The sequence below is a fragment of the Mustela nigripes genome, chromosome 14 (genome assembly GCF_022355385.1).
Source record: "Mustela nigripes isolate SB6536 chromosome 14, MUSNIG.SB6536, whole genome shotgun sequence".
Classification (NCBI taxonomy): Eukaryota; Metazoa; Chordata; class Mammalia; order Carnivora; family Mustelidae; genus Mustela; species Mustela nigripes.
In genome coordinates, this window is record NC_081570.1 from 93,826,950 (window position 1) to 93,851,094 (window position 24,145).

A 24,145-nucleotide genomic window follows, 5' to 3' on the forward strand; every position below is an offset into this window, starting at 1 on the left:
GGCAAGGGCAGGACAGTGCTGCCCCGAGGAGCAAGTCTGGAATGGAGAAATCAGAACTCAGCCCCAAGGGACGCATCATGATACTGATGAGAGGTGGTGCCATTGCCCCCATGGGACAGGAGTCACTCCAGGGCATGCGTGCTGCTTGCGGGGTGATGGATCTCTAATGTGGGTTGTGGGGCCACCCCAGTTTCTCCACCTCCGTCTTCCCACATCCTCCTTCACGTTAAACTCTGAAGGGAGGGATCACCTGGGTGGACTGGGGATGGAGTGTCAACAGCGGCCCCAAACCCTGACTGAGATCATTTGATGAGATACGGCGTCAGCAATGCCTCCCCAGACGGGGTGCCCCAAAACTAGTATCATCACCATCATCATCATCATCACTGTTATTATTATTTCCTTAAAAGATTTATTTATTTGAGAGCGAGAGCGAGAGAAAACAAGCATAGGGAGGGGTAGAGGGAGAGGAAGAGAGAAAAATCCTCAAGCAGACTCCCCACTGAGCACAGAGCCCCACGGGGCTCTATCCCAGGATTGTGAGATCATGACCTGAGCCAAAAGCAAGAGTTGGATGCTTACCTGACTGAGCCACTTACCCCTGGGCCAGGACAGACAGTTTCCCCTCTCTCCACACTCCCAAGCCAAAATGGCTTCCAGCAACTGAGAGGATGCTCCAGGATCTGTGGCCTCGATGAACCACCTTTCCTAACAGCTCTCTGGGAGGAGCCTCAGGACCTGGAGGCTTGGCTCTCCAGCTACCATGCCCATTGCCTGGCCAGCCAGGGTAAACTGTACTAGCTTCCCCAGGCCTGAAAAGAAGGCTATGTTTATATTGCAGGCTTCATATCCCTATTAATAAGCTGTGTGTGTGTGTGTGTGTGAAGGAAGTGTTGCCCATTTTAGAGAGAGTAAAACTAAGGTAGATAGAAAAACTAAGGGACAGATGGCCAACTCACCAGCCAAGGCCTTACCACCAACCAATGGAGTAGAGCCCAACTAGAATCAAGGTTTTCTTCCCAATCCAGTGCTCCTCTATAGTGCTCTCTCTCTTTCTATAGTGCTGGTGAGTCTATGTCTGCTCTAGCTCTTTCTCGGTCCTTGGAAGGGGACCATTGGCCGGGCCCCTGCAGGAAGCATATGGGTTCTAATCAGGCTTTATCTGACTCAAGAGGGTTTGACCGATCTCAAGATAATCTTGCCAACATGTCAGCACAGGGGTTAATAAAAACATTTTACTGTCTACAGGTTTACATTTGGTATTTTCATTTGATTTCCCCATACTAAGGTGTATGTTTTGGTTTTGGCTATTTCCTGGAAGGCCAATGGCTACTTCTATGGAATAGGCTTTAGGGTTTCAGCCCAGAGGCTCATGACAGGTCTCCAAAGAGGTCCTGGGGGCATGAAGGAAGGTGTAAATACTTTGGCTTCAAACAGGCCTGGGTCTAAATATTGGCTCTGGCACTTTCTATCTGTGTGATCTGGGGAAAGTCTTTTGGGGGATACTGGTGATCACTGCTTTGCCTCTGGGCTGGTCAGTAGCCTCCCCGCGGTTGACTTACGGCCGGGGCAGCCACCTTGCCCTTTCTGGGTTTTCTGGGTAAGTCATTGTTCTCATGGTTCTTTGGGTTGGGTCTGGTCTTCCTTCCCTTTTGGAGGCAGAAAGAGTTTGTGGATGGACAAGTCTCAGGGCAGAGGGCTCTGGAGTAGGTATCATACCTGAATTCCTGGCTGAGGCTCATGGTTCTGCTATGCATGGCTTCACCTCTCTGAGTCTCAGAGAGACTCAGATGCTCTGGCCTGTAGGGTATCTTACAGCTCTGCAATGTTAGGCTCCCGTCCTTGGGTGTCAGTCACATAGCTGGGGGAACTGAGGGTTTCATGGTGGGAAGCCATGCCCCTCCACCTCACCCCCAAAGCCTTGTCATGTGGCCTTGGGCCCTCTACAGATAGTGTTCCGCAGCTCAGTCCTGTCCTACAGATCCAGAGTGATCTGAGCCTTCCTGAGTTCCTGGTGCCTGGTCTGTCTTCAGGGAACAGTCTGTGGTGGCAGCACCTGTGGAGGCTCGTGGGGATGTTAGATTCCCCGCCCCCATCTCCATCAGTTCTCACAGTCCACACCAAATAATCATACAATCTAAGAAAACAATAGTAATGTGATTTCTGGGGGACAAAGGCAGGGTTAGGATGAGTCCTTTAGCTCCCCTCCAAGCCTGAATGCTGCTCTTGAACTTGTCCACTGTACACATTTGGCAACTGTCCAAGGAGTCAGCCCCTGGGACCTTAGCCCGAGCCAGGCCTAACCCTAGTACTCTGTGTCTCCACTGACTGGCCTGCTGCAAGAGCATCTTTGTTCTGACGTCACACAAAAGCATACAATGGCAGGGCTGTCAGGAGCCTTAGGATTGTCTAGCCTATATTTTCTTTGGACAGATAAGAAACCAAAGTCAGAAATGGGAAGTGACTTGCCCAGGTTCATACAGCTAGTAAGTGCCAGAGCCAGGACTTAAACCTAGATTTTCTGATCCTAAGTACCTTTTATACTTCATTAGGAGGGCCAGGAAGTTCTCTCCTGACCACAGTCACCTGGCCCCATGAGGGTTTTGACATGCCACTCCAGCACCCCCAGAGACGTTGAGAGTGGTTGGAACCACCCCTGAGCGTCAGCCGCAGGGGCACTGGTGCCTGACTCCTTGTTTCAGTGGCTCCAAGGGGCTGGGTGGGAAGCAGGAGGCCATTAGGACCCAGAAGCTCCCTGAGCAAGCCGCTCTGCCGGCTGCCTCTCACTGCTCACTGCAGTGGTTCAGGCTTCAGCAGCCCTGGAGAAGCATCAGCTGAGAGGAGCTATCACATGGGAGCCGGGGAGCTGCTCAGCAAAGGTAGGAGTTGCCGACTAGGCCAGGAATGGGACCAGTCCCAGGGCCTGCTGGGTTGCGCTGAGGTACTCTGCAGGAGGGTAGCTCTGTGTCCCAAGGACCAGCCCACCCTACCTTATGGTGGGCAATTTCGTTGAGGGATGGGCTCCCAGGTATCTCAAAGGCAGTACTGGGGTGTGGGCACCTCTGAAGCCTAGAGATGGGGGTTGATCTCCTGCCAGACGGAGTACCCACATCCTACAGACAGGCAGGGTTCCCCATCTGTCTTACTCCATGTCATAGAAATGGGTCCCCCGCATCCTAGGAACAGGTCCCTTGGTATGTAGGCTGATGGGCAGCTCTGCATCCTGGGTGTGGGCAACTCTACTGGGGAGAGGTGTGGTTGCCCCCTGGAGATCTCCCCTGGCTGAGAAGGGCCATGCTCTTGTCTGAAGGAAGGCCGTGCTCAGGTTCCTGGGATGGAAGCTCTCCGTATTTGGGGAACAGGTGCATGCGAATCCCAATGACACCTCTTTGGCCTTGGGCTGGGCACTTATGCACATCTTGCATCCTGACACAAGGATATTTGTAACTTGACCATGCCCTGGTTAGGGGGCCAGACCTGAGCCCCTGTGGGGGCAATGCCTGCTAGGTACTGGGAGGTCCTGGAGGTAAGGGAGGGCTTGCTGGCAGGAAGCAGTGTGAAAGACAAGAGCGTTTGAGAAGGCATGATGATGTGAGCTAGGAGTGGAGTGAGGCTCTCTGGGCTTCCCCCCTGACACCATGATGTACAGTCCTCCCCTCCTTAACCCCCATCCGTCAGTGAGGGAGTGCTGGGGAGGAGGAATGTTGGTCCATCTGTTATGACGGAAATGGGAATCCTGGAATTTAGGAGTCAGGGTAGAGATCCTGGCCAGGCCAAGGGGGCTCTGGAAACGAGAAATGTCCAGTGCTTTCTTGTCTAGGGCTTTATCATGGTTGCACAGTAGCCTCTCCATCTCCACGAGGAAACCATGTCTGCTTCCCTCAGTCTGGGACCCTGGGAGGGCCTAGCTGGCAGACTCTTGATGTCCATGCAGACACAGAGGGCCTTTACTCCTTTAGCTCCCAGGGCCTCAGAGCCACGTCTTCTGGGCCCCATTCCCAGCTGGAAGGGACGAGGAAGCCACAGCATGAAGAGTAAGGGGCAAAGATGCCTCCCCTCCCGTAGCTTTCTGGCTTTTTCCTGGCAGACTGTCTTATGAGCAGCTGATGTCTCCACTTTTGAGCCCTCTCTTCACCTTCTCTGTAGATCCCGAGTCTATGTGGCCATTTTAACTGTGAAACAAGCTTCTTGTTATCCCCAGGGAGAGGCACATCCCTAGGCAATTGTCCAAAGTTAGGGTGGCACCTGGAGACCAGGTTACCCTTTCCAGAGCAGAGTCCCCTGGCTGGCACACAGCTGACCTACTGAGTATGTTTGAAGCTGGTACGAAGGGGCAGGGACTCAACAGACCAGTTTGAATTTGATACAACTCACAAAGCTATATTGAACACCTACTGCACTCATGGCAGGCTTGAAGTTAAATTAGTGCATAGCTAGTGATAATGCCCAAACCCAAGGGTGATTTTAAGGCTGTCACAATGGGGAGGGAACAGGGATGGTCTGCCGCACGTGGTTCACTTTATTGTAGTCAGAGAGGTGTGGGTTTTTAAACCGAGTAACCACCAGGCCCTTGGTGGCCCAGGAACTCAAGAGTCATCAAATGTTGTCTGATATGGGAATCTTGGAGGTCATCCAGTTCAACCTTCCCATTTTTACAGACGAGGATACCATGATCCAGGAAACTTGTGACTTGTCTACAGACAGCCCATCAGACTTGGCATGCCCACAGTTTGCCTCAAATTTGCATACTGTCACACATCATACTGGGAGAAACTGGACTGCAAGAATCGGATATGGAAATGAAAATAATTTTTAATTTCATTATTATTTCAATTATATGCAAACTTAATATGGATAATGAGACACATAGAACATTTGATCTGTCATTTGGTCAGGAGAAATGAGAGATGCTGAAACCCCAGACTTCTTCCCCTCCCTATTCCTTCCAGTTGTCTTCTCTGCTTTATGGTCACCCATTTCCTCCCCACTCTTATCCCTGCCCCCCCAGATACCTACTTCTTCATCCTTGCTTTGGAGTGTGCTAACAGTCCAGGGCCAAGAGGACTCTGGGCCAGGGATCTGCTCCAATGAGCAGAGATATCCAGACCCAGGGAGTAGGAGGTTAGGAGCATTTCCTCTCCCACCTGCAGGAGCACAGTGGCCTTGCGAGGCTGATGAGTGGGTGAAGAAGGGCAGCTTTCAAGTGACCTATGCCCTTCCGGCTTTTGGGGGCAGTGGAGCCTGGACGGCTGACACCCCAGTCTCCTTCCCCAGATGGCAGCTCTTTGTCTTGGGGCTGGTGATATCACAGGAGACTAAAGTACAGTCCTCCCCCCTTTCAGGTGATCTCTTCCCAGTGGTAGTCCCAGAGCACTGACAGACATTTTTAGAGACGGTTCAGATCCAACAACTATTTACTGAATGCCTACTGCATTCCAGCTGCTGTGGAGGGCATGGTCAGGTGGGCTGGAGTACTGATCCTGAAGCCGGAGCTCTTGGGTACATACCCAGACCTTGCCGCCTTTGGAAGTTACTTGACCTCTCTGGGCCTCAGTTTCACCAACTGCAAAATGGGGATGAGAGTAATACCTGCCTCAGAGATTGTGTGAGGATTTGAATGAGCTTATTTACATACAGTGCTTAGAACAGGGTTGGGCATTTGGAAACCACCTTTATAAATGTTAGCGCTTATGGGTGGTATTGTTATGAAGTCTCACAGGATCCTCCAAACAGTCATGAAGTGGCCGTTATTCCCTTCCTTTTACAGATGCCTTCATGAGGAAACTGAAATCCTAAAGAGTCACAGTAATTCCCAGACCTGGGACTGGAAACCGGATCTCATGTCCCTTCTATGCCCCAACAGCTCCTGCCATTCTGAGAGACAAGAAATCAGGAAATTTACATAAGCAACTTGAAAACTGGGGCACTATCCTGAAACTCAGCGGGACCCTAGGAGAGGGAGACAGAGGATTTAGAATCTCTGGATAATAGTCCCTGAGAGAGGAAAAGGGCATGGAGAATAGAGGCAAGGAAAAGAAAAAGGAACCGGCGACCAGTCAGAAGGTGGAGTGCTGAGTGAGTGAGGCTCCGGCATCAATCATGTCTCCTGCTTCTTCCAGGTCACCAAAGGCAGACCAGAGCCAGGAAGCAGAGATGAGCTTCTGAGCCCTCCATTCTATTACATGCACAGCCAGGCCTGGAAGGCTGGCGATTAGAGCCTGTCCAGGAGGCTCCAGCAGGAGGCGCCCTCTCCCCCCATCCCCCCACACAAAATTGGCAAGCCTGTTAAGCCTGGGCCTGGGCTGGCCATCCCAGGGTCACTGGACTAGGATGGGGGATGGGCCTGTGACAGGAGGTGCCCTGGGTGTCCTCTTTCGGCCCCATGGAGTCCTCTCCCATCCCCCAGTCATCAGGGAACTCTTCCACTCTGGGGAAGGTCCCTCAAACCCCAGGTCCCTCTACTGCCAGTGGGGTCCCAGAGGTGGGGCTGCGGGACGTGGCCTCGGAATCTGTAGCCCTTTTCTTCATGCTCCTGCTGGACTTGATCGCTGTGGCTGGCAATGCTGCTGTGATGGCTGTTATCGCCAAGACACCCGCCCTCCGAAAATTTGTCTTCGTCTTCCACCTCTGCCTGGTGGACCTGCTGGCCGCCCTGACCCTCATGCCCCTGGCCATGCTCTCCAGTTCTGCCCTCTTTGACCATGACCTCTTCGGGGAGGTCGCCTGCCGCCTCTATTTGTTCCTGAGCATATGCTTCGTCAGCCTGGCCATTCTCTCGGTGTCGGCCATCAATGTGGAACGCTACTATTATGTTGTCCATCCCATGCGCTATGAGGTGCGCATGACGCTGGGGCTGGTGGCCTCTGTATTGGTGGGCGTGTGGGTGAAAGCCTTGGCCATGGCTTCTGTGCCAGTGTTGGGAAGGGCCTCCCGGGAGGAGGGAGCTCTCAGCGTCCCCCCAGGCTGCTCACTCCAATGGAGCCGCAGTGCCTACTGCCAGCTTTTCGTGGTGGTCTTTGCTGTCCTTTACTTCCTGTTGCCTCTGCTCCTCATCCTTGTGGTCTACTGCAGCATGTTCCGAGTAGCCCGAGTGGCAGCCATGCAGCACGGACCGCTGCCCACGTGGATGGAGACACCCCGGCAACGCTCTGAGTCTCTCAGCAGCCGCTCCACTATGGTCACCAGCTCGGGGGCCCCCCAGACCACCCCACACCGGACGTTCGGGGGAGGGAAGGCTGCAGTGGTCCTCCTGGCTGTGGGGGGACAGTTCCTGCTCTGTTGGTTGCCCTACTTTTCTTTCCACCTCTACATTGCCCTGAGTGCTCAGCCCATTTCGACTGGGCAGGTGGAGAATGTCGTGACCTGGATAGGCTACTTCTGCTTCACTTCCAACCCGTTCTTTTATGGATGTCTCAACCGGCAGATCCGAGGGGAGCTCAGCAAGCAGTTTGTCTGCTTCTTCAAGCCGGCTCCAGAGGAGGAGCTGAGGCTACCAAGCCGGGAGGGCTCCATTGAAGAGAACTTTCTGCAGTTCCTTCAGGGTACAGGCTGTCCCACGGAGTCCTGGGTTTCCCGACCCCTCCCCAGCCCCAAGCAGGAGACACCTGCTGTGGACTTTCGAATTCCAGGCCAGATAGCTGAAGAGACCTCTGAGTTCCTGGAGCAACAACTCACCAGCGACATCATCATGTCGGACAGCTACCTCCGTCCCGCCCCCTCACCTCGACTGGAATCATGATGGGCTTCTAGCCACTTGGAGGGAGATGGGGCTGGGGCCACTTATAACTGAAGTTATTCAATGAAGTGAATCCCACCTTGTGGGATTACCTATTCCCAGCTAGCAGGGGCTGGGGCTGGGGTCTCTACACACAGCTTTTGCTTAGTGTTTTCTGGGTCAGGAACAATGCCAACAGAGAGGATGAACGTGTGGCAAAAGCCTTGGACATGGCTATGATCCTTGACTACTGGGGGAGGGAACCTGGTGAGATGGTAATGAGAATAAAGGGTCACGAAGGTGAGATGATGCCTTTCAACCAGTGAATTTTCCATGCCTCAGAAGCAGGGAAACTCTCCAAGGGTAGGAGTTGGAGGATATAGAGCAGCAGGCCGGGTTTGGAGTTATCCTGGGAATCCCTTAGGGTATTTCATTTTTCAGTGTAATTGTACAGGGCAGTAATTGTATTCAAGCAAGGTAAGAAAATGACCTGTGTCTTCTCCTTTCCTTGCTAGGTTTAAAAAGAACTAAACGAAGTACAGCTAAGTGTTTCCATTTGAGCTAATGGATCTTTTTCTAGTTTTAGAACTGAGGTTTCCTTAACCAGAGAGGGCCAGCTGGGTATATTCCTTTCCTAAGTTTGGCCAGAAGCAAGGGGAAATAGCAGGCAGGGTACAAAGAGGAGAAGGCAGAAAAGCTGACTGCAGCTCTGTCCCACCCTCTGGGAACAGCCCTTCTGTTCTATTTTGCTGTCTCTCTCCTGCACATGGGAGATCAAGCTTCCAGCTTGATCAAGCTGGAAGCTTGATCTCAGCAAAGGCAAGGATACAACAAGATGGCTCTTTATCCTTATTTTTTAGAATGAAGAAGTGGAGAGATTGGGGTTTGGGTGGCTGAAGGTGGGGGTTAGTGTTTGAATTGCTAAGGTGGATGCATACAGAGAAGCCAGAAAATCATCTTGACCAATAATACTGTAAATTTTTTTTCTTCCTAGGATTGGCCTCCTTGATCTCTCTCCTCAAGGCAGTGACCCACCTCCAGCCCCCTGGACTATCGGGTACAAGAGACTAAGGTTGGGAATGGGAAGGGTGGGGTTTCCATGGTCCATTAAATGCCTCCTACTCCCATCCATCGCTCTCAAAATTAGCTTCAGTGACAAAGACTTAAGTCTCTCTCCTATCTGCAGCCCTGGGTTGGAGAGAGGGCCCGAGAGTTGGGTTCAGATGTTCACTAATTGAGACTGTAGGAACTTGTTGGTTGGTATCAGTGGTGGTATTTGCAAGGGAGGGGGAATAGTTGCAAACTGGACAGGACACCCATCTGGGACTACTTGTCTATCCACTTCCCTCAGTTGGATCAAGTAACATTCAAGGGTTGAGGCAGGACAAGAGGGTGCTTTGATCTGTATTTGAACAAATTCCTGGCTCACTGAACATTAAAGGGAAGACGGGCTGGTGGGAGTGGGATAGTTTCCCCTTTGAATGGCCAATAAATACTTTTTATTATAAAAAGTTATTCTGATATCAACATTTACTATTTCAGTTCAATTCAGTGCATAATAGTTGAATACCTAGTATTCTCTGGGACCCACACAGTCACTGCCTTTGAGGAGTTCATAGTCTACTTTTATCAGGTACCTTGTATTTTTACAGAGCACTTATATCCGGTAAAGCATTAAAGAATGTTTGAGAAATATATTGGAGAATACATTGGAGCTCAGTCCACTGCAGCAAGATACCTACATGGAAGCTTCCTGTGGATTGTGGAACGTGTGAGGGTTGTAAATGAAATTCTAGCTGCAGAAAAGAATTTATTAAGAAACTGGGCAAACAGCTTTCCCCCTTTAGATGTAGGAGAATTTATAGGTTTCTGTCTTCCTACCACCAAAGTTACTTTAGTCTAGAACCTATTACACTGAAGAAATCCCTTAGATAGTACATCTATCAAGGAGAATCCTTCGTGATTGAAAAACATGCTCTTCTCACTCTCCTCCCTTTTAAGATAAACTCAGAAGGGAGACATCTCACTTGTAGATAAGGGGTTCTCTTCAAACATCAGGGTTCAGCTAGTAGGCCTTAAGCATCGCCAGCAGGTGGCAGTGTGAGTCCAGTGGAAACAGGAAAGGAGCTTGCATGGGGGAGTTGGGGGTGGGGAGAGGGAGTGAGGAGAGGGGAGAACAGGAAACATTGTCTGGCAGCCATTTTGTTAATTTATTTTGTCTTCTCCTTTGCCTTGCCCTCCAGCCCTTCCTTCACATCCATCAAAAAAGAAAATTTTAAGTGCAAGGATATCTCTAACTCAGGCTTGTATTTCCTGACACTGAAATCACTGGTGTTTATTACAGAATTTGACATAGGCTGGTTCATTTGCCACTTATTTTTCCCTGAGTGGATCATGAAGGAAATAAAAATTTCTATTATGTTGACAATTCTCCCAACAGTTTCTGCCATGACCATCTTCCAGTTGTTTTCCAATCACCAGGACCACTTGGTAAAGTTTGCTGTGTAGTTCTTGGCTGTGAAAGCTCTTGCTGGACAAAATCTGACCTCTCTAGTGGGCTCAAGAATCAACAGGTTGAGACATCTGACCCGTCAGTTACTTTTCCTGCACCTGGGTGGTGTTGGGGTAACTTCCAAGCCTAGATGAAAACTTTCTGTTGTCAGGTCTCCCCAGTGGCATGGTAGAAAAGGGCTGAATTTGGAGGCAGACATCTACTTTTCACTGTGTGAACTTGGGAAAGATGCTTAATTTCTCTGAGCCTATTTCTTCATCTGTAAAAACAGGGGTAACATTACCTACCTCACAGGGTTGTTGTGAGGATTAAAAGAGATGACCATGTGGAAGCACCTAGCCATACCTGGCAAATAGGTACTCAATAAATAATTGATTCTACCCTTTCCTCTTGCCCTATTCCCCCACAAGTATTGATTATGGCAAAGCCATCCTTTTTATTCTAACAGTTATTTGGGAATGAGTAGGAGGATTTTCAAACTTTCAAGAACTGGCATTATGAAGTTATAGTGGATGAAGTTGTTTACGGTGGCTCTCAAGAAATCCCTAATTAATGAATTGTCATAATATAGACCTTTCTGTTTGGACCTTATATGCTAAGGTTTAGATTCTATTAGGGAAATAGTTTGTAATCTCGGGGAACGGTTTGGGGGACAACAAGAGTTCTCTCTGGAATGTATGGTGATAGTATTTGTGCAGCTATTTGGCAGTAAAGGTAATTCACGGCCACTGACATGGGTAGTACCCAGGATTATGAATGAAAAGGCTCGGAGACTGGGGCTTTTTCATGGAGGTTTATTTTCAGGTGATGCTAGAGCTGACAGACAAATTTACTAGACCCTCCCTTTTCGGGTAGTACCACAACAGGAAATTTCAGTAGGGAGATTCACAGGTGGCACTGGTTTGTTTTGGGGTGTGGGCCCGAGGTTAACTGATCTTGGTAGAAGTCCGAAGCACCTAACGCGGAATCAGTCATTTATCCGCGCTAAAGTGGCTTATATTGGAGAAAGGTATCACGGACATCTTGTGGAGAACTACACGCTTACCTTTCAGGTAATAGAATATTTAGCGATTTCAGGTGGCCCTCTGTCAACACAGTCGCTAGGCAATTCGTAGATAACGGCACAAGGACCTGGATACATTCTGAGAGCAAGAAACGGGAGGACAAAGGGGAGGGGAGAAGGGGATGCTAAGGTCCTAGGCGTGGTCAGCCTTACAGATCTGAAGATGTGAGGCGTGGCCGGCCCTAGGCTCTGCTGTTTGTTTTCATCCTGTAGATCGGGTTAAGACAACCCCGACAGAGTGTTGTACACTTGGGAAGGGGCTTCGGGTCTCCACAGCCAGAAATCAAGGGGGCTTTTCTGGCCAGTGAGAAATTCCCAGCATAAATTCCTGTGCGCGCTGTGGACTCGTATCTGGGAATCCCCACCCCTCTTCCAAAGCTTGCTGTGTGACCTCAGGAAGGCGCCACCAACTGGGGAAGCCAGTCCCTGCTTTTTCTACATTAACTCAAATAAGGCAGCCGAAAACGAAAAGAGGCACTAAAGTCGAGCCGCGCGTACCAGGTACTCCACGAGACACCGCTACTCCGCTCGGACTCACCGGTACTCTCCTCGTACTTCCGCCTTCCGTCACTCCTCCTCTACCCCAGCGAAGAGTTTTGAGCAGCAACCGCCTTGGGGCGTTGCCGGAAGTGTCGTAAACGCCGGATATCCGGTTCCTTCGGGCGCTCAAGTAGCTGACGGAGAGGGCCGCCGCCCAGCAGTAGACGCTGTCTCAGTCGGCAGAGCCGCAGACTTCGCGGTGTTGAGTGAGCCCGGGCTCGGTCCCCTCTCCCGGCCGCCGCCATGGGCTGCACGTTGAGCGCCGAGGACAAGGCGGCGGTGGAGCGGAGCAAGATGATCGACCGCAACTTGCGGGAGGACGGAGAGAAAGCGGCCAAAGAAGTGAAGCTGCTGCTACTCGGTGAGGGGCTGAGGGGGGGCAGCTGGCGGGGTGAACCGGAGGGCCTAGGCACTTGGGAGCCCTTGCGGGAGCGGGGGGTGGAGGGAGTCAGTCCCGGCCGGCTGAAAGGACCCCGAAGGGATCGGGAGGGCGTGACGGCCGCGGGGCGGGGTGTTGGGTTGGTGGTTTAGGCCTGGGAGGGCGTGATGAGGGGGTGGGGTTTAGGATTGTAGGAATTGGGCTGGAGGGAGGGTGTGACTCCGAGCTGGATTTGGCCTTTAGTGTAGAGAGCTTGGGAGTACGGGGCAGGAGGACAGTGAGACTGTATTAGGAGTACGCGAAACGCTGGTAAAGGAAGAGCCGATATTAGGGAAGGTTTTGCAAGGGGTTAGAGTGTGTGGGGCTTGTATAATGGATTACGAGTTTAGAACATGGTGATACTCTTGGATGAAGTTGGGATGCTTGAATGATTAATGTAAATGGAGGGGCAGGTACAGAGTGGTCACGTAAGGACCCTGTCGTCTATTAGCAAGTGGGCATTTTGAACTGTTTGTATAAGTGGAGGAACCTTGGATTAACCAGGAACATGAAGGTGTGTGGTTGAGATAATTTACAAGTCTCAGGTATAAAGGAAAAGAGCTTGGGTGCAGAGGCTGTTTATCCTTTTCCACCTTCTATCATTTTTGCTCTCTTGAGGTTTTATAACAACTTCCCTTGTTTTTATAAAAGGGGAGGTGGTGTGAGCTGAGGAAATTTAAGGACTGGATGGTTTGAGGTTTGTAGCAAAAGATGTAGTGGACAATAGATTACATACTGAGAGTTGCTGAATAGTTGCTAAGTATGATGGACAGTGGGAATGGAGTTACCTTAGAATAAATTATGAAATTTGGTACATTAAAAAAGCTGTGACAGACTTCTGGTGAGCTGTCTCTCCAAACTAAAAACATTGGCTTCAGAAAATTACTGTTTATTTCACCTGACATTCGTTTTGAGCAGCTTTTAGGTACAGTCAGATGCATTTTACTCAGCACGATTAGTTTAAACATTTTTGAAACTGGTTTCTAGAGCCTCAGTAAATCATATAAAGTACCCTGGCATCAGCATACCAATTAGTTAAGTCACAGTTTCTTTACTATGAGTATTTTCTACAGTTCTGTTAGAGAAGAATAAGTAGGAGTAATGGTTTCTGTAAGCAATAGAACCTCTTTTTTTTTTTTTAATAGAACTTTTAAAAACAATTTTTGAGAAAAAGAAGTTGCTTTAGGAGAAGTGCCACAATTTCATGGTATAAAGCTCTGGAGAACAGAATGCGCCACCATAAAACAAGGGTTATTTTGTATTCCAGGTTGTGCTGGGTCCCCATGCCAGTATCTTCATATTGACATATTTAGTGGTTTGTAGATTGCAGAAGCCCTAGGAACAGCTCTTCAGATATAGGGGAAAAGTTATGCATTGGAGCTTGAGCTTTTGGTTTGACTATCTGACCTTTCATAACAATGGATTCAAATTGTAATTCTAGACTGCCACTCTCTGTTTAACAGGTATCATTTGTGGATGAACATGGTCCGTGGCACATAGTAGATGCTTCTTAAATATTTACTAGTGTAAACCACTTAATGTTGGAGATTGCTCCTTGGGCTCTTTCAGATGTTTAACATAAGCCATAATACTCAAGGCATTAATGTTGTCTGTATTGATTGATTGGTTATGAAATTAAAGGTGTATTTTCTTTTTTTAAAGATTTTATTTATTTATTTGACAGAGAGAGATCACAAGTAAGCAGAGAGGCAGGCAGAGAGAGAGAGAGAGAGGGAAGCAGGCTCCCTGCCGAGCAGAGAGCCCGATGCGGGACCCGATCCCAGGACCCTGAGATCAGATCCCAGGACCCTGAGATCATGACCTGAGCCGAAGGCAGCGGCTTAACCCACTGAGCCACCCAGGCGCCCCAGGTGTATTTTCATCTTGCCTTGTTTTACCTTAGCCCATCAGAGATCCCCTCAGGACATTAGCCTATTGTAATACAGTTATAAACTGAGGCTTTCTTCCAAATGGCAGGATTTGGCAGGCAGAATTTAGGCAGGCAAATGTCTGGAAAAATCTTTATTTGGGATTTTATAAATAGTGTATTTAATTAAAAACAAAATAAAACACATGATGACTTAGCAAACTGCAAAAGCAGTAAGTAAAAATCAAAGTACTAAAACATTTGCTTTTAATTTTTACCAATTTCATTGTTTTAAGTAAGATTTTTTAATATTCTTGAGCAAGTTAACAGATATAAATAGTTGCAGACACAGATGTTTTTGCTTGAATCATATCATAATGCACAGAAGTTAAAGTCATCCCTTATTTTCTTTAAGCAGAACACACTCATCAAGTATATGGATAACTTTTTTTTTTTTTGCTGTAGAATACCTCCTTTGATGCACATAAAAGTCATTTTTACTTCATCACTTTGAAACTGTCAAACTTAGTCTAAGTGGAGGTATATTCAGTTACCTGTGTTTTTCCTCTCACCTAACAGGTGTTCATTAGATACTACTGGGGTTTTTAATTTTTTTTTTGGAGGGATGTAATTTAGTATAGTGATAACAACAAGAGCTATAAAGTCAGACTATTTTAAATTCCAATTCCCATTTACCAGCTGTATCCTTGGGAAAGTTACTTAGTCAGTTTTGCTCTGCTCCATTTTCTCATCTTTAAAATAGAGAAAATAGAGGCACTATAGGAATGCTATGAGGATTGATATGATAATAATTTAAAGTGGAATACAGCCTGGCACATAGAATTAGCTCAGTGAATATTAGCTATTATTGCTATTATTTATTTATTTTTTAAAAAAGATTTTATGTATTTGACAGAGATCACAAGTAGGCAGAGAGAGAGGGGTCAGTAGGCTCCCCGCTGAGCAGAGAGCCCGATGTGATGCGGGGCTCAATCCCAGGACCCTGAGACCATGACCTGAGCTGAAGGCAGAGGCTTAACCCTCTGAGCCACCCAGGCACCTCGCTATTATTGTTATTATTAAATCAAAAATAATGTTACAGATTATAGGTACTATAGAAATTCAAATTAAGAAGCCAGGGTGGGCTCTATTAGTTAAGGAATACCTAAGTGTTACAGTTTTTTGATTACCTTTGATTTGAATTTCCTTTAGGTGTGTTCTTGGGAAGTTTCTTGGTGTGTTCTTGATAATGTCAAATTAATGTTTAATAACAATATTATGTAGGAAGACAAAATTATATTATGCAAAGCTTCCCAACTGGAGTGCAGTATATAGGATGGTATACAAGTGTGCTGTTTGTACATTTTTTATAGTTTTGAAATTTCATTTTTTTATTTTAAAATTTTTAAGGTTTTTATTTATTTATTTGACAGAGAGCTTGAGAACACACAAACAGGGGGAGCTGCAAAAGGAGAGGGAGAAGCAGGCTCCCCAGGGGATGCAGGGCTCAATCTGAGGACCCTGGAATCATGACCTGAGCTGAAGGCAGACACTTAATCGGCTGATTAATCGACTGAGCCACCCAGGCGCCCCTATAGTTTTGAAATTTTATATAATTTTCATAACTTTTTGAAATTTTGCAACAGTTGAAATGATATTTGAACATTTTTTAGTATGATTTCTTCTTTAAACTTTGGAAACATGGCAGTTGCAAATACTAGGAAGGTTTATGCCAATTAGTATTTATTATCATCTGTAATACTTTGTATTTTTTCATGTCATAATTTTATGATATGAAGAAAATACATATTATTTTTTCCAAGCCCTTCCAGCTTACTTTAGTAAGCCTTAGAAATACTATCATTTTCAGTGTGTGCCATCATGTGACAAAAGTTGGGAAGCACTGGTATAATGAATGGATAAGAGTACTTGCTTTCAGAGTCACATAGAAATGAATTCAGTTCTCACCTTCACTTACTAGGTGTGAGACCCAGAGCATATAACTTAGCCAGTGAATCTTATTTTCACATATATAAGGTGGGGGTGATGTCTGTTTTGTAATATGCGATAGGATAATATATGTAAAATGTTTAGCAATAAGTATTGAGTATAGGTAACTTCTGTTATTATGATAATGTCTGTGAAAGCTTTTCATTTTAGCTACTTTTTTCAAGGGTGTTTCAGACAAATGATTTTTTTCAAATAATATATTCTTTTCAAAGGTTTTCAAGGAGTTTTAATAAATATCACTCTTGTGATATTAAAAAGAATTAAGTACTATAATTTAGTTTTGTAAGTTATTGAATGGTTTACTCCTGTGCTATCTTCAGATTTTATTTCTTGATAATTCCCCTTAGCAGATCTTGAGAAAACATTATTATGCAAAATGAGATTAATGCTTTGTTCTCTATGATATTTTTGGTGGTAGTATGTCAGAAATTAAGTTGTGTTCAAAGAATTAGGATCCTCTAATTCACTTAAACCTTAAGTAATTTTTGTGGTGGTATTTCTCTTGTTTTTGAATTTGACTGAAATTAGTTTAATGTAATAATGCTGTTTAGGAAAACCTTAAAGACACAAATTTGTAAAGTGCACATAATGTAAATGTTTAAGAGAATATAAAGAGAAGAAACTGTTGTAGTGTTTGATTTTCCCTCCAGTTTTAACTGTCTTCATTTTGGTAAAATTCTTTTTTCAGTGTTTAGAAAGTTAAAGTTACCTTTAAGCCTTTATCTCTCCAGGCTATCTGTTACCTGCTTAGCAGTCATCTGTATCATACATGTAATTGAAGCTGCTTGAGCTGAGTAACATTGTCTTTGGAGCACTGTTTAATTGCCCCAGTTTTGATACAGTTCTCTATGTAGATGAAGTAACCTATTTTTCATGTCTTGGTATTAGTAAGTTGTAACAGAAATGAATATATCAGATACAAACCAAACAAAGAAGAACCAGAAAACCAAATTTGTTTGACTTGTACCTGAATAATGGCCTGGTAATCTTAGAAACAAATTTCAGGAGGGTATAGTCTTTAGTGGATTTCCTTTGATTTTCAAGTTGGACTTGGAAGATACTTAAAAGTTTAAGAGATTTGTGGGATGCCTGGGTGGCTCAGACGGTTAAGTGGCTGCCTTCAGCTCAGGTCATGATCCTAGGGTTCTGGGATCAAGTTCTGCATTGGGCTCCTCACTTGGCAGGGAGCCTGCTTCTCCCTCTGCCTGCTCTGCCTGCTGTTCCCCCTGCTTTGCTGTCTCTCACTCTGATAAATAAATAAAATCTTAAAAAAAAAAAAGTTTAAGAGATTTGTTAAGGGCTAGTGGAGATATTAGTGTGTTCATTGTTCCATTACTATTTTGCTGTTAGGGACTTTTTTTTGTTACCAAGTGTAATTCACAAATGGGTAAATGTTTCTAATATTCATACAAAAAGACTGAGTTTTTGGGATCATTGTTAGTGTTTTATACCTAGAAAAATTTTGTTGCTTAATTTTGAAATAGATAGTATTCTAAAGTTTTTCTAGTTGCTCATGTAAATCTACTGCTCTATAGTCAGGGAAGTCTCACCATGATTAAAACATACACTTATTTATTTATTTATAAAGATTTTATTCATTTATTTGTGTGAGAGAACAAGCAGAGGGAGTGGCAGGCAGAGGGAGAAGCAGGCTCCCTGCTGAGCAAGGAGCTCTATGTGGGTCTCTATCCCAGGATCATGACTAAGCCATAGGCAGAGGCTTAACCAGCTGAGCCACGGAGGTGTCCCTACCCTCTTGTATTGAAATTGTGCTTGTATCTCCTGCCCTTATTTTTTTTTTAGACTTTATTTATTTATTTATTTGGTAGTGGGCAAAGGGAGAAGGAGAAGCAGACTCCCCACTGAACAGGGAGTCAGTCAGAGGCAGGGCTCACTCCCAGGATCATGACCCCAGCCTAAGGCAGACCCTTAGCCAACTGAGCCACCCAGGTGCCCCTCTCCTGCTTTTATTTATGTGGTCTGATATTAATAGTTACTACTCTGGTGACATGGGGACCATATAAATCAGACTTCTTTTTTTTTTTTTTTTTAAAAGATTTTATTTATTTATTTGACAGACAGAGATCACAAGTAGGCAGAGAGGCAGGCAGAGAGAGAGAGAGGAGGAAGCAGGCTCTCCGCGGAGCGGACAGCCCGATGCGGGGCTCGATCCCAGGACCCTGGGATCATGACCTGAGCCGAAGGCAGAGGCTTTAACCCACTGAGCCACCCAGGCGCCCCTAAATCAGACTTCTTTAAAGCTAATTAGAAAGGTAGCTTGCTTCTTGTCATCTTGTAATTTCCTTTGGTAGTTGAATTTTATTTTATTTTATTTTTTTTTTTAAAGATTATTTATTTATTTATTTGACAGAGAGATTACATGTAGGCAGAGAGGCAGGCAGAGAGAGAGAGGAGGAAGCAGGCTCCCTGCTGAGCAGAGAACCCGATGTGGGACTCGATCCCAGGACTCTGGGATCATGACCTGAGCCGAAGGCAGCGGCTTAAACCACTGAGCCACCCAGGCACCCTAGTAGTTGAATTTTAAAATCAAAATAGTAATCACTTGAACTTTAAGAGGTTATTATGGAGATTGTATAATGGATTTGGATTTCTGTTTTAGTCATGTATTGATATCCCTAGTTTTTATACTTTTTTATTAAATGGAGAATGTTGTATGGAAATGGATTTTTCCCAGGATCTTGGAAATTATATTTTACAGATGTAAATTATAGGATTGTTTTAGAGTGACATGCTTTTGATGGAAGATTTCCCCCTCTGTTTCATGAAGTTAGAACATCAGAACTGATAACTTCAAAACAGGGTTCTGTTTGATGTAATGATATAATCACTACCATGATTTATATAGGTAAAGTGGTTCTGATGTATGTGTTAGGATAATGCAGTCCTAAACTTTCCATGGCAGTTATTTCAATGTTGAGTTAGTTATTTTTGAAAATAAACATTGAATGACTTCAGGTTAGTGATACAAATCTCTTTCACCGTTTCTTAGCATTAATAAATCCTCACATACTTTAGTTAATTTCAGGTGGTTAAAAACTAATTTCCTTCCTTTCTTCCTCTGCTTCTTTTTTTTTTTTTTTTAAATTTTATTTATTTATTTGTGGGAGAGCATGTGCGAGAGCACAGGGTAGGGGGTCCAGAGGGAAAAGCAGACTCCCCAGCTGAACAGGGAAGCTCACCACTCAGGGCTGTATCCCAGGACCTTGACCTGAGCCAGCAGACGCTTAACCGACTAGGTCACCCAGCCACCCCCTCTTCTCTGCTTTTTTTTGTTTGTTTGTTTTGGGTTTTTATTGTTGTTTTAATTTTTTATCTTATATAAAGATATTTTTATACAATATATTTATTGTATTATCTATGTTATATCTATATAAATGTATAATATTTATTTTTATTTTCTATATCTTCTATATTATAAATATATCTTATATTTTCATCTTATAATAAATATATTTCTTACCCTTTCATTTTTGTTACTATGGTAATAACTAAAATAACTAAAATCCACATTCACATCTTCATCAGTATTTATAGTTTTTTGAGTTTTTCTAGACTCCTTACAAGTTTGTGTGCGTGTGTGTTTTGTTTTCAAAGATTTTATTTATTTATTTAATGGAGAGCACAAGCAGGAGGAGCAGCAGAGGGAGAGGGAGAACCAGGCTCCCTGCTCCGCATGGGGCTTGATCCCAGGCCCCCTCGGATAATGACCTGAGCCAAAGGCAGACTCTTAACCAACTGAGCCAGCTAAGCACCCTTACAAGTTTTTTAATTAACTTTTTATTATGGAATAATTACACATTTATAGAAAAGTTGCAGAGATGTAAGTACATAGAGTACCTGTATACTCTTCACCTGGTTTCCCTTAATGTTGACATCTCACATAGCTATGGTACATTTCTCAACATTGCACAATATTGGTGCATTAATGTTAACCAAACTACATACTTTATTGGGTTTCAGCAGTTTTTCCACTAATGTTCTTTTTCTGCTTCAGGACCCAATGGGGGATGCTGCATTGCATTTAGTCAGGGCTCCTTTTTATTGAGCTTTTTGGTTTTCAGTGTTGGCAGTATCTCCAGGGAGGCTCATTTATTAACTTATTTATGATTTGGTATCTCTGATCCTCTTTTATGTGCACAGGTACTTTCTTAGCCTGGAGATAATTGAGAAATAGACAAAACTCTTAAGCAGATAGGGGTGCCTGGCTGGCTCAGTCGTTAGGCAACTGCCTTTGGCTCAGGTCATGATCCCAGGGTGCTGGGATCGAGCCCTGCATTGGGCTCTCTGCTGGGCGGAAAGCCAGCTTCTCCTCTCTGCTTGTACTCCCTCTCTCGCTGTATCTCTCTCTCTCTGCCAAATAAATAAATAAATAAAATCTTAAAAAAAAAAAAAACAACAACTCTTAAGCAGTTAAAGTTGTGGAGATACAGGAGTAAACAATGGTTAATATGTATGGAATGTAGTTACAGAAGGAGTAGCTGATTTGGGGAGGAGGATGAAGAAACATGTCAGGGAAATACTCCCAGAGGAGGTAATATCTGACATGGACCTTAAGGGACAAATAGGAATTCTTAAGACAAAGACAAGAGGGAAGTGCATCCAGACAGAGGGAATAATATGTACAAAGGCTCAGAAGTATGAGTGAGCAAATAGTTAGATTTGCCCGGGATAAAGGGTTAGTATAGGAGGAGTGTGGGAGATAAGGCTGGAAAGGTATGCAGGGGATTTGGAGAGTGTTCTTTTGAACTTTTAGTCTTTAAAACCATATTTTATTTTATAGCTAGAAATAAATATAGATATAATTTGGGGCAAATCATTTAGGGACTTTGCATTCTCCTCCCTCATTTCACTGCTAATTTATGCTGTAACGAAAGGTTAGTAAAAGTAAATACATGTGTGAATCCCAAACTTTTGGGTTTTGACTTACAGCACTGATGAACATTTATATGGTAAGGGAAATTGAAATTGTAGGAATCCTTATGACCTGGCAACTCAGATTATAATGGTTTGTTATTTGTGAATTTTTAAAATGTGGTATTTGCATTCGATTGAACAGATGTGTAGAAAAGTGCTGTATGCTGCATCATTGTTTGGGAAACTTAGGTAGGGATATAATTCTAACATTTTCAAGTGTAAAATTTAGGGATATATGGGTTTTGGTGAATGGATGTAACATTACAATTAACTTTGGAGGACACTCCATTAAATATAAAAATTTATTTGTATGGTTTAAAACTGAGTATTTTACATTTCTATCACAAGAAAATTTTGAGGCAGAGCTGGAAAGAAATACACCTTTGCAAAAATAGTTTCAGTCATGTACAATGTACATACCATATAATTTAGCATTAGCACCAAAATGGCTATTTGGTGCCCTGCTTTTAAAGAAATAAAAGGAAACTTACTCACCAGAGGCCAAAATTAGAACATTGAGGCAGCCAGAGGATAATTCCTCTTCTTGCTCACAAATAACTGCTCCCTTAAGCATTCTTTTTATATATCACAAAAGTGAAGAAGAAATCCCACTCTCCCTCTAATTGGCCACATGATCTTTAGTGACACTTAAGTTACCTTTTTCATATCCTCAAGTGATAACATTTTGAGGAGAGCTATGTGGCGAAGTGAGCTGCTTTAGTCTAGGATTTCACATATTGTGATCTCGAAGTTCAGGATGACTTTTTCTGTATCTTCTAGGGCAGAGTCCTCAGATAATCTGATTGGTTTTACTCATCTTTTGGAGCTTGGACACACAGGATGTAGGTCCTCTGTCAGCCTATGACTGAGTGGTTTCTGTGTCAGGTGTTTACCCCTATCTAGTCACAGAGAGAGGCGTGACTCAGTTATGTGGGGGATTGCCTACTGAGGAGGCTAAGGAGGGGTTTCTCCAGGGGTTATGGGCAGGCATATATTCTGAAGTTATGTTTAATATATCAGTTAAGGTGTTTTTTGTTTTCTTTTTAAGATTTTGTTTATTAGGGAGCAAGAGAGAGAAAGAGAAAGAGCCAGAGCACTAGCTGGGGGAGGGACAGAGGGAGCAGCAGACTCCTGGCAGAGCTTGATCTCAGGAACCCAAGATCACGACCTGAACTGAAGTAAAACGCTTAACCGACTGAACCACCCAGGCACCCCTGTATCAGTTAAGTTTTATCAAAAACTTCTTATATGTGCTTAAGCCTTTTTGGCTGTTGGTATGTGATTGCTTCCCAGAAAACTCTTTTTCAGGGGCACCTGGGTGGCTCAGCCTGTAAAGCTGTTGATTTTGGCTCAGGTCCTAATATCAGGGTTGTGAGATCCAGTCCTAGATCCGACTCCATGCTGGGCTAGGAGGCTGCTTGAGATTTTCTCTTCCTGCTTCCCTTCTCTTTCCTGCTCCTCCACTCTCCCTCTCTGAAGGAAAAAAATCTTTTTCACAGTAGAGACCCATTATCTCTGTCCCAATCTCAATGTATTGCTTTTACCTTTAATATATTTATTCATTTATTCATTCACTGAACAAGTATTTGAGTAGTATGTTTCATGCACTCTTTTAGGTGTTGGGATATAGGATGTTCAGGACAGATTTGTAGCAGTTTATTTCACTGAACTGGATGGTGGGTGCAAGGGAGCTGGGGTGTAGGGTTTGAGAGGTTTAGAGGGGAATAAGGAGAATAGAGCTTGTGAGTGAGTTCGACTGTATTGTCAGATGTAGTTGTGGGGTGAGAGTTGAAGACCTCTGCCAGGAAGGGGTGTGGCGCTGAATAAAGATAGCAGAGGAATGGAAATCTTCTGTTTCTGTTAACTGCCCACATTGAAAATTCCATTCATGGCAGCTGGCATTTACAAAATGTGATTAGGCAACTACGGAATCTCATAGAAACTCAAGCTGTTCATCCCACAGTTATTATGTGCCTACTCTGTCCTAGATATGGGGGGGGTAGTAGAAACAGAAAGAAGGCATTGTTTTGTGCTTTCGAGGAGTGTGCTTTTTTGAGTTTAGGACTAATGGAGTCATAAACAGGTACAAACTCAAGTAATTACAGTAATTTGACCAAGTATTAGTGTTGTGGTGTTTGACACTAGCTAAAGGGCCAGGTTGAGCCTTGTCAGCATGCCTTTGAGGAAGAAGTACACAGATATGGAAGGGTTTTCAGGTCATACTAGAAAGAGTTATCATTTAGTTATCATTTTAGTAAAAATCAAGAAAACCAATTAGCTTATGAAAAGCAAGATTAGGATCTGGAAAGATAGTCAAATAATTTTTTTTAGAGTAGCCAGACCTGGCTAGAGATAAAAAGAGGCTGGGAAGGACAGTTTAGGACTTAGTTTTAGAAGTTAATCTCTAGGACTTCTGCAGAAAGGTAAGACTTGGTGTCAGCCATCAGGAGTAATATCTCCCTTAAGAGGGAATGAAGATGGTTTTGGCAAGGAGTTGGAAGTTTGAGTTGAATGAAGTTTCAGGGATGTTCATAAGTAGAGGCTTGGCACACTTAAGAGGGACAGTGGCCTAGGTAAAGCGATTATTTTGATATTTTAGGCTATGGAAACTTGCTGATTTCACAGATAGATCTAACTGCACCATGTGACCACACATTCCTTAACTTTATTGTATTTGTGTCCTGCAGTTCCAGGCACATACAAGAGACGTGTTTGTTTAAAACAAACAAACAAAAAAAACACCTTTTTAAAAAATTTGCTCCATGATGTTTTTCCCAATTGTAATTCTGCTAATGGGTGGGCTCTGGAGAGACCAAGAAGAGTGCCTTGGTCTAGCACTGGCTAGAGTGTTATCTAAAAATAGTGCCATATTGGGACGTAGCTATGCAGACCTCCAGAAAGAGGGCTATGTCCTAGTTATAATGTGTGCTTTTAGAAATTTCAGGATTTCTCCATAGAAACAAAGGAGTATTTAAAAGGAAAGATGTTTCAGTTGCTCCTGGAATAACCACAAGTACTCATGATAGTGGTACAGAAAACTTTGAGGAACATTCAAAGAAAAGCTATAAGGAGTACAGATGGGTGAG

At 44.6% G+C, this 24,145-nt stretch overlaps 2 protein-coding genes across 2 annotated transcripts in view; both read left to right on the forward strand.

Moving 5' to 3' along the window:
- The first annotated feature begins 2,756 nt into the window (after nt 1-2,756).
- GPR61 (G protein-coupled receptor 61) lies at nt 2,757-10,550 on the forward strand. Its single transcript, XM_059375659.1, has 3 exons — nt 2,757-2,879; nt 5,768-8,014; nt 8,709-10,550. Exon 2 carries the CDS (start codon nt 6,383-6,385, stop codon nt 7,736-7,738), a length of 1,356 nt encoding a protein of 451 aa, XP_059231642.1. The 5' UTR covers nt 2,757-2,879; nt 5,768-6,382; the 3' UTR covers nt 7,739-8,014; nt 8,709-10,550.
- A 1,402-nt stretch (nt 10,551-11,952) lies between these two features.
- The window catches only part of GNAI3 (G protein subunit alpha i3), a 37,327-nt gene continuing 25,134 nt past the window's right edge, over nt 11,953-24,145 (forward strand). The window contains exon 1 of the mRNA XM_059375662.1: nt 11,953-12,190. Within this exon, the coding sequence (XP_059231645.1) occupies nt 12,073-12,190 (118 nt within the window). The 5' untranslated portion in view covers nt 11,953-12,072. The remainder of the gene's footprint in view (nt 12,191-24,145) is intronic.

What these genes read in the sequence shown, in the direction of transcription:
- GPR61 (XM_059375659.1), top strand. Translation starts at nt 6,383, where the DNA reads ATGGAGTCCTCTCCCATCCCCCAGTCATCAGGGAACTCTTCCACTCTG.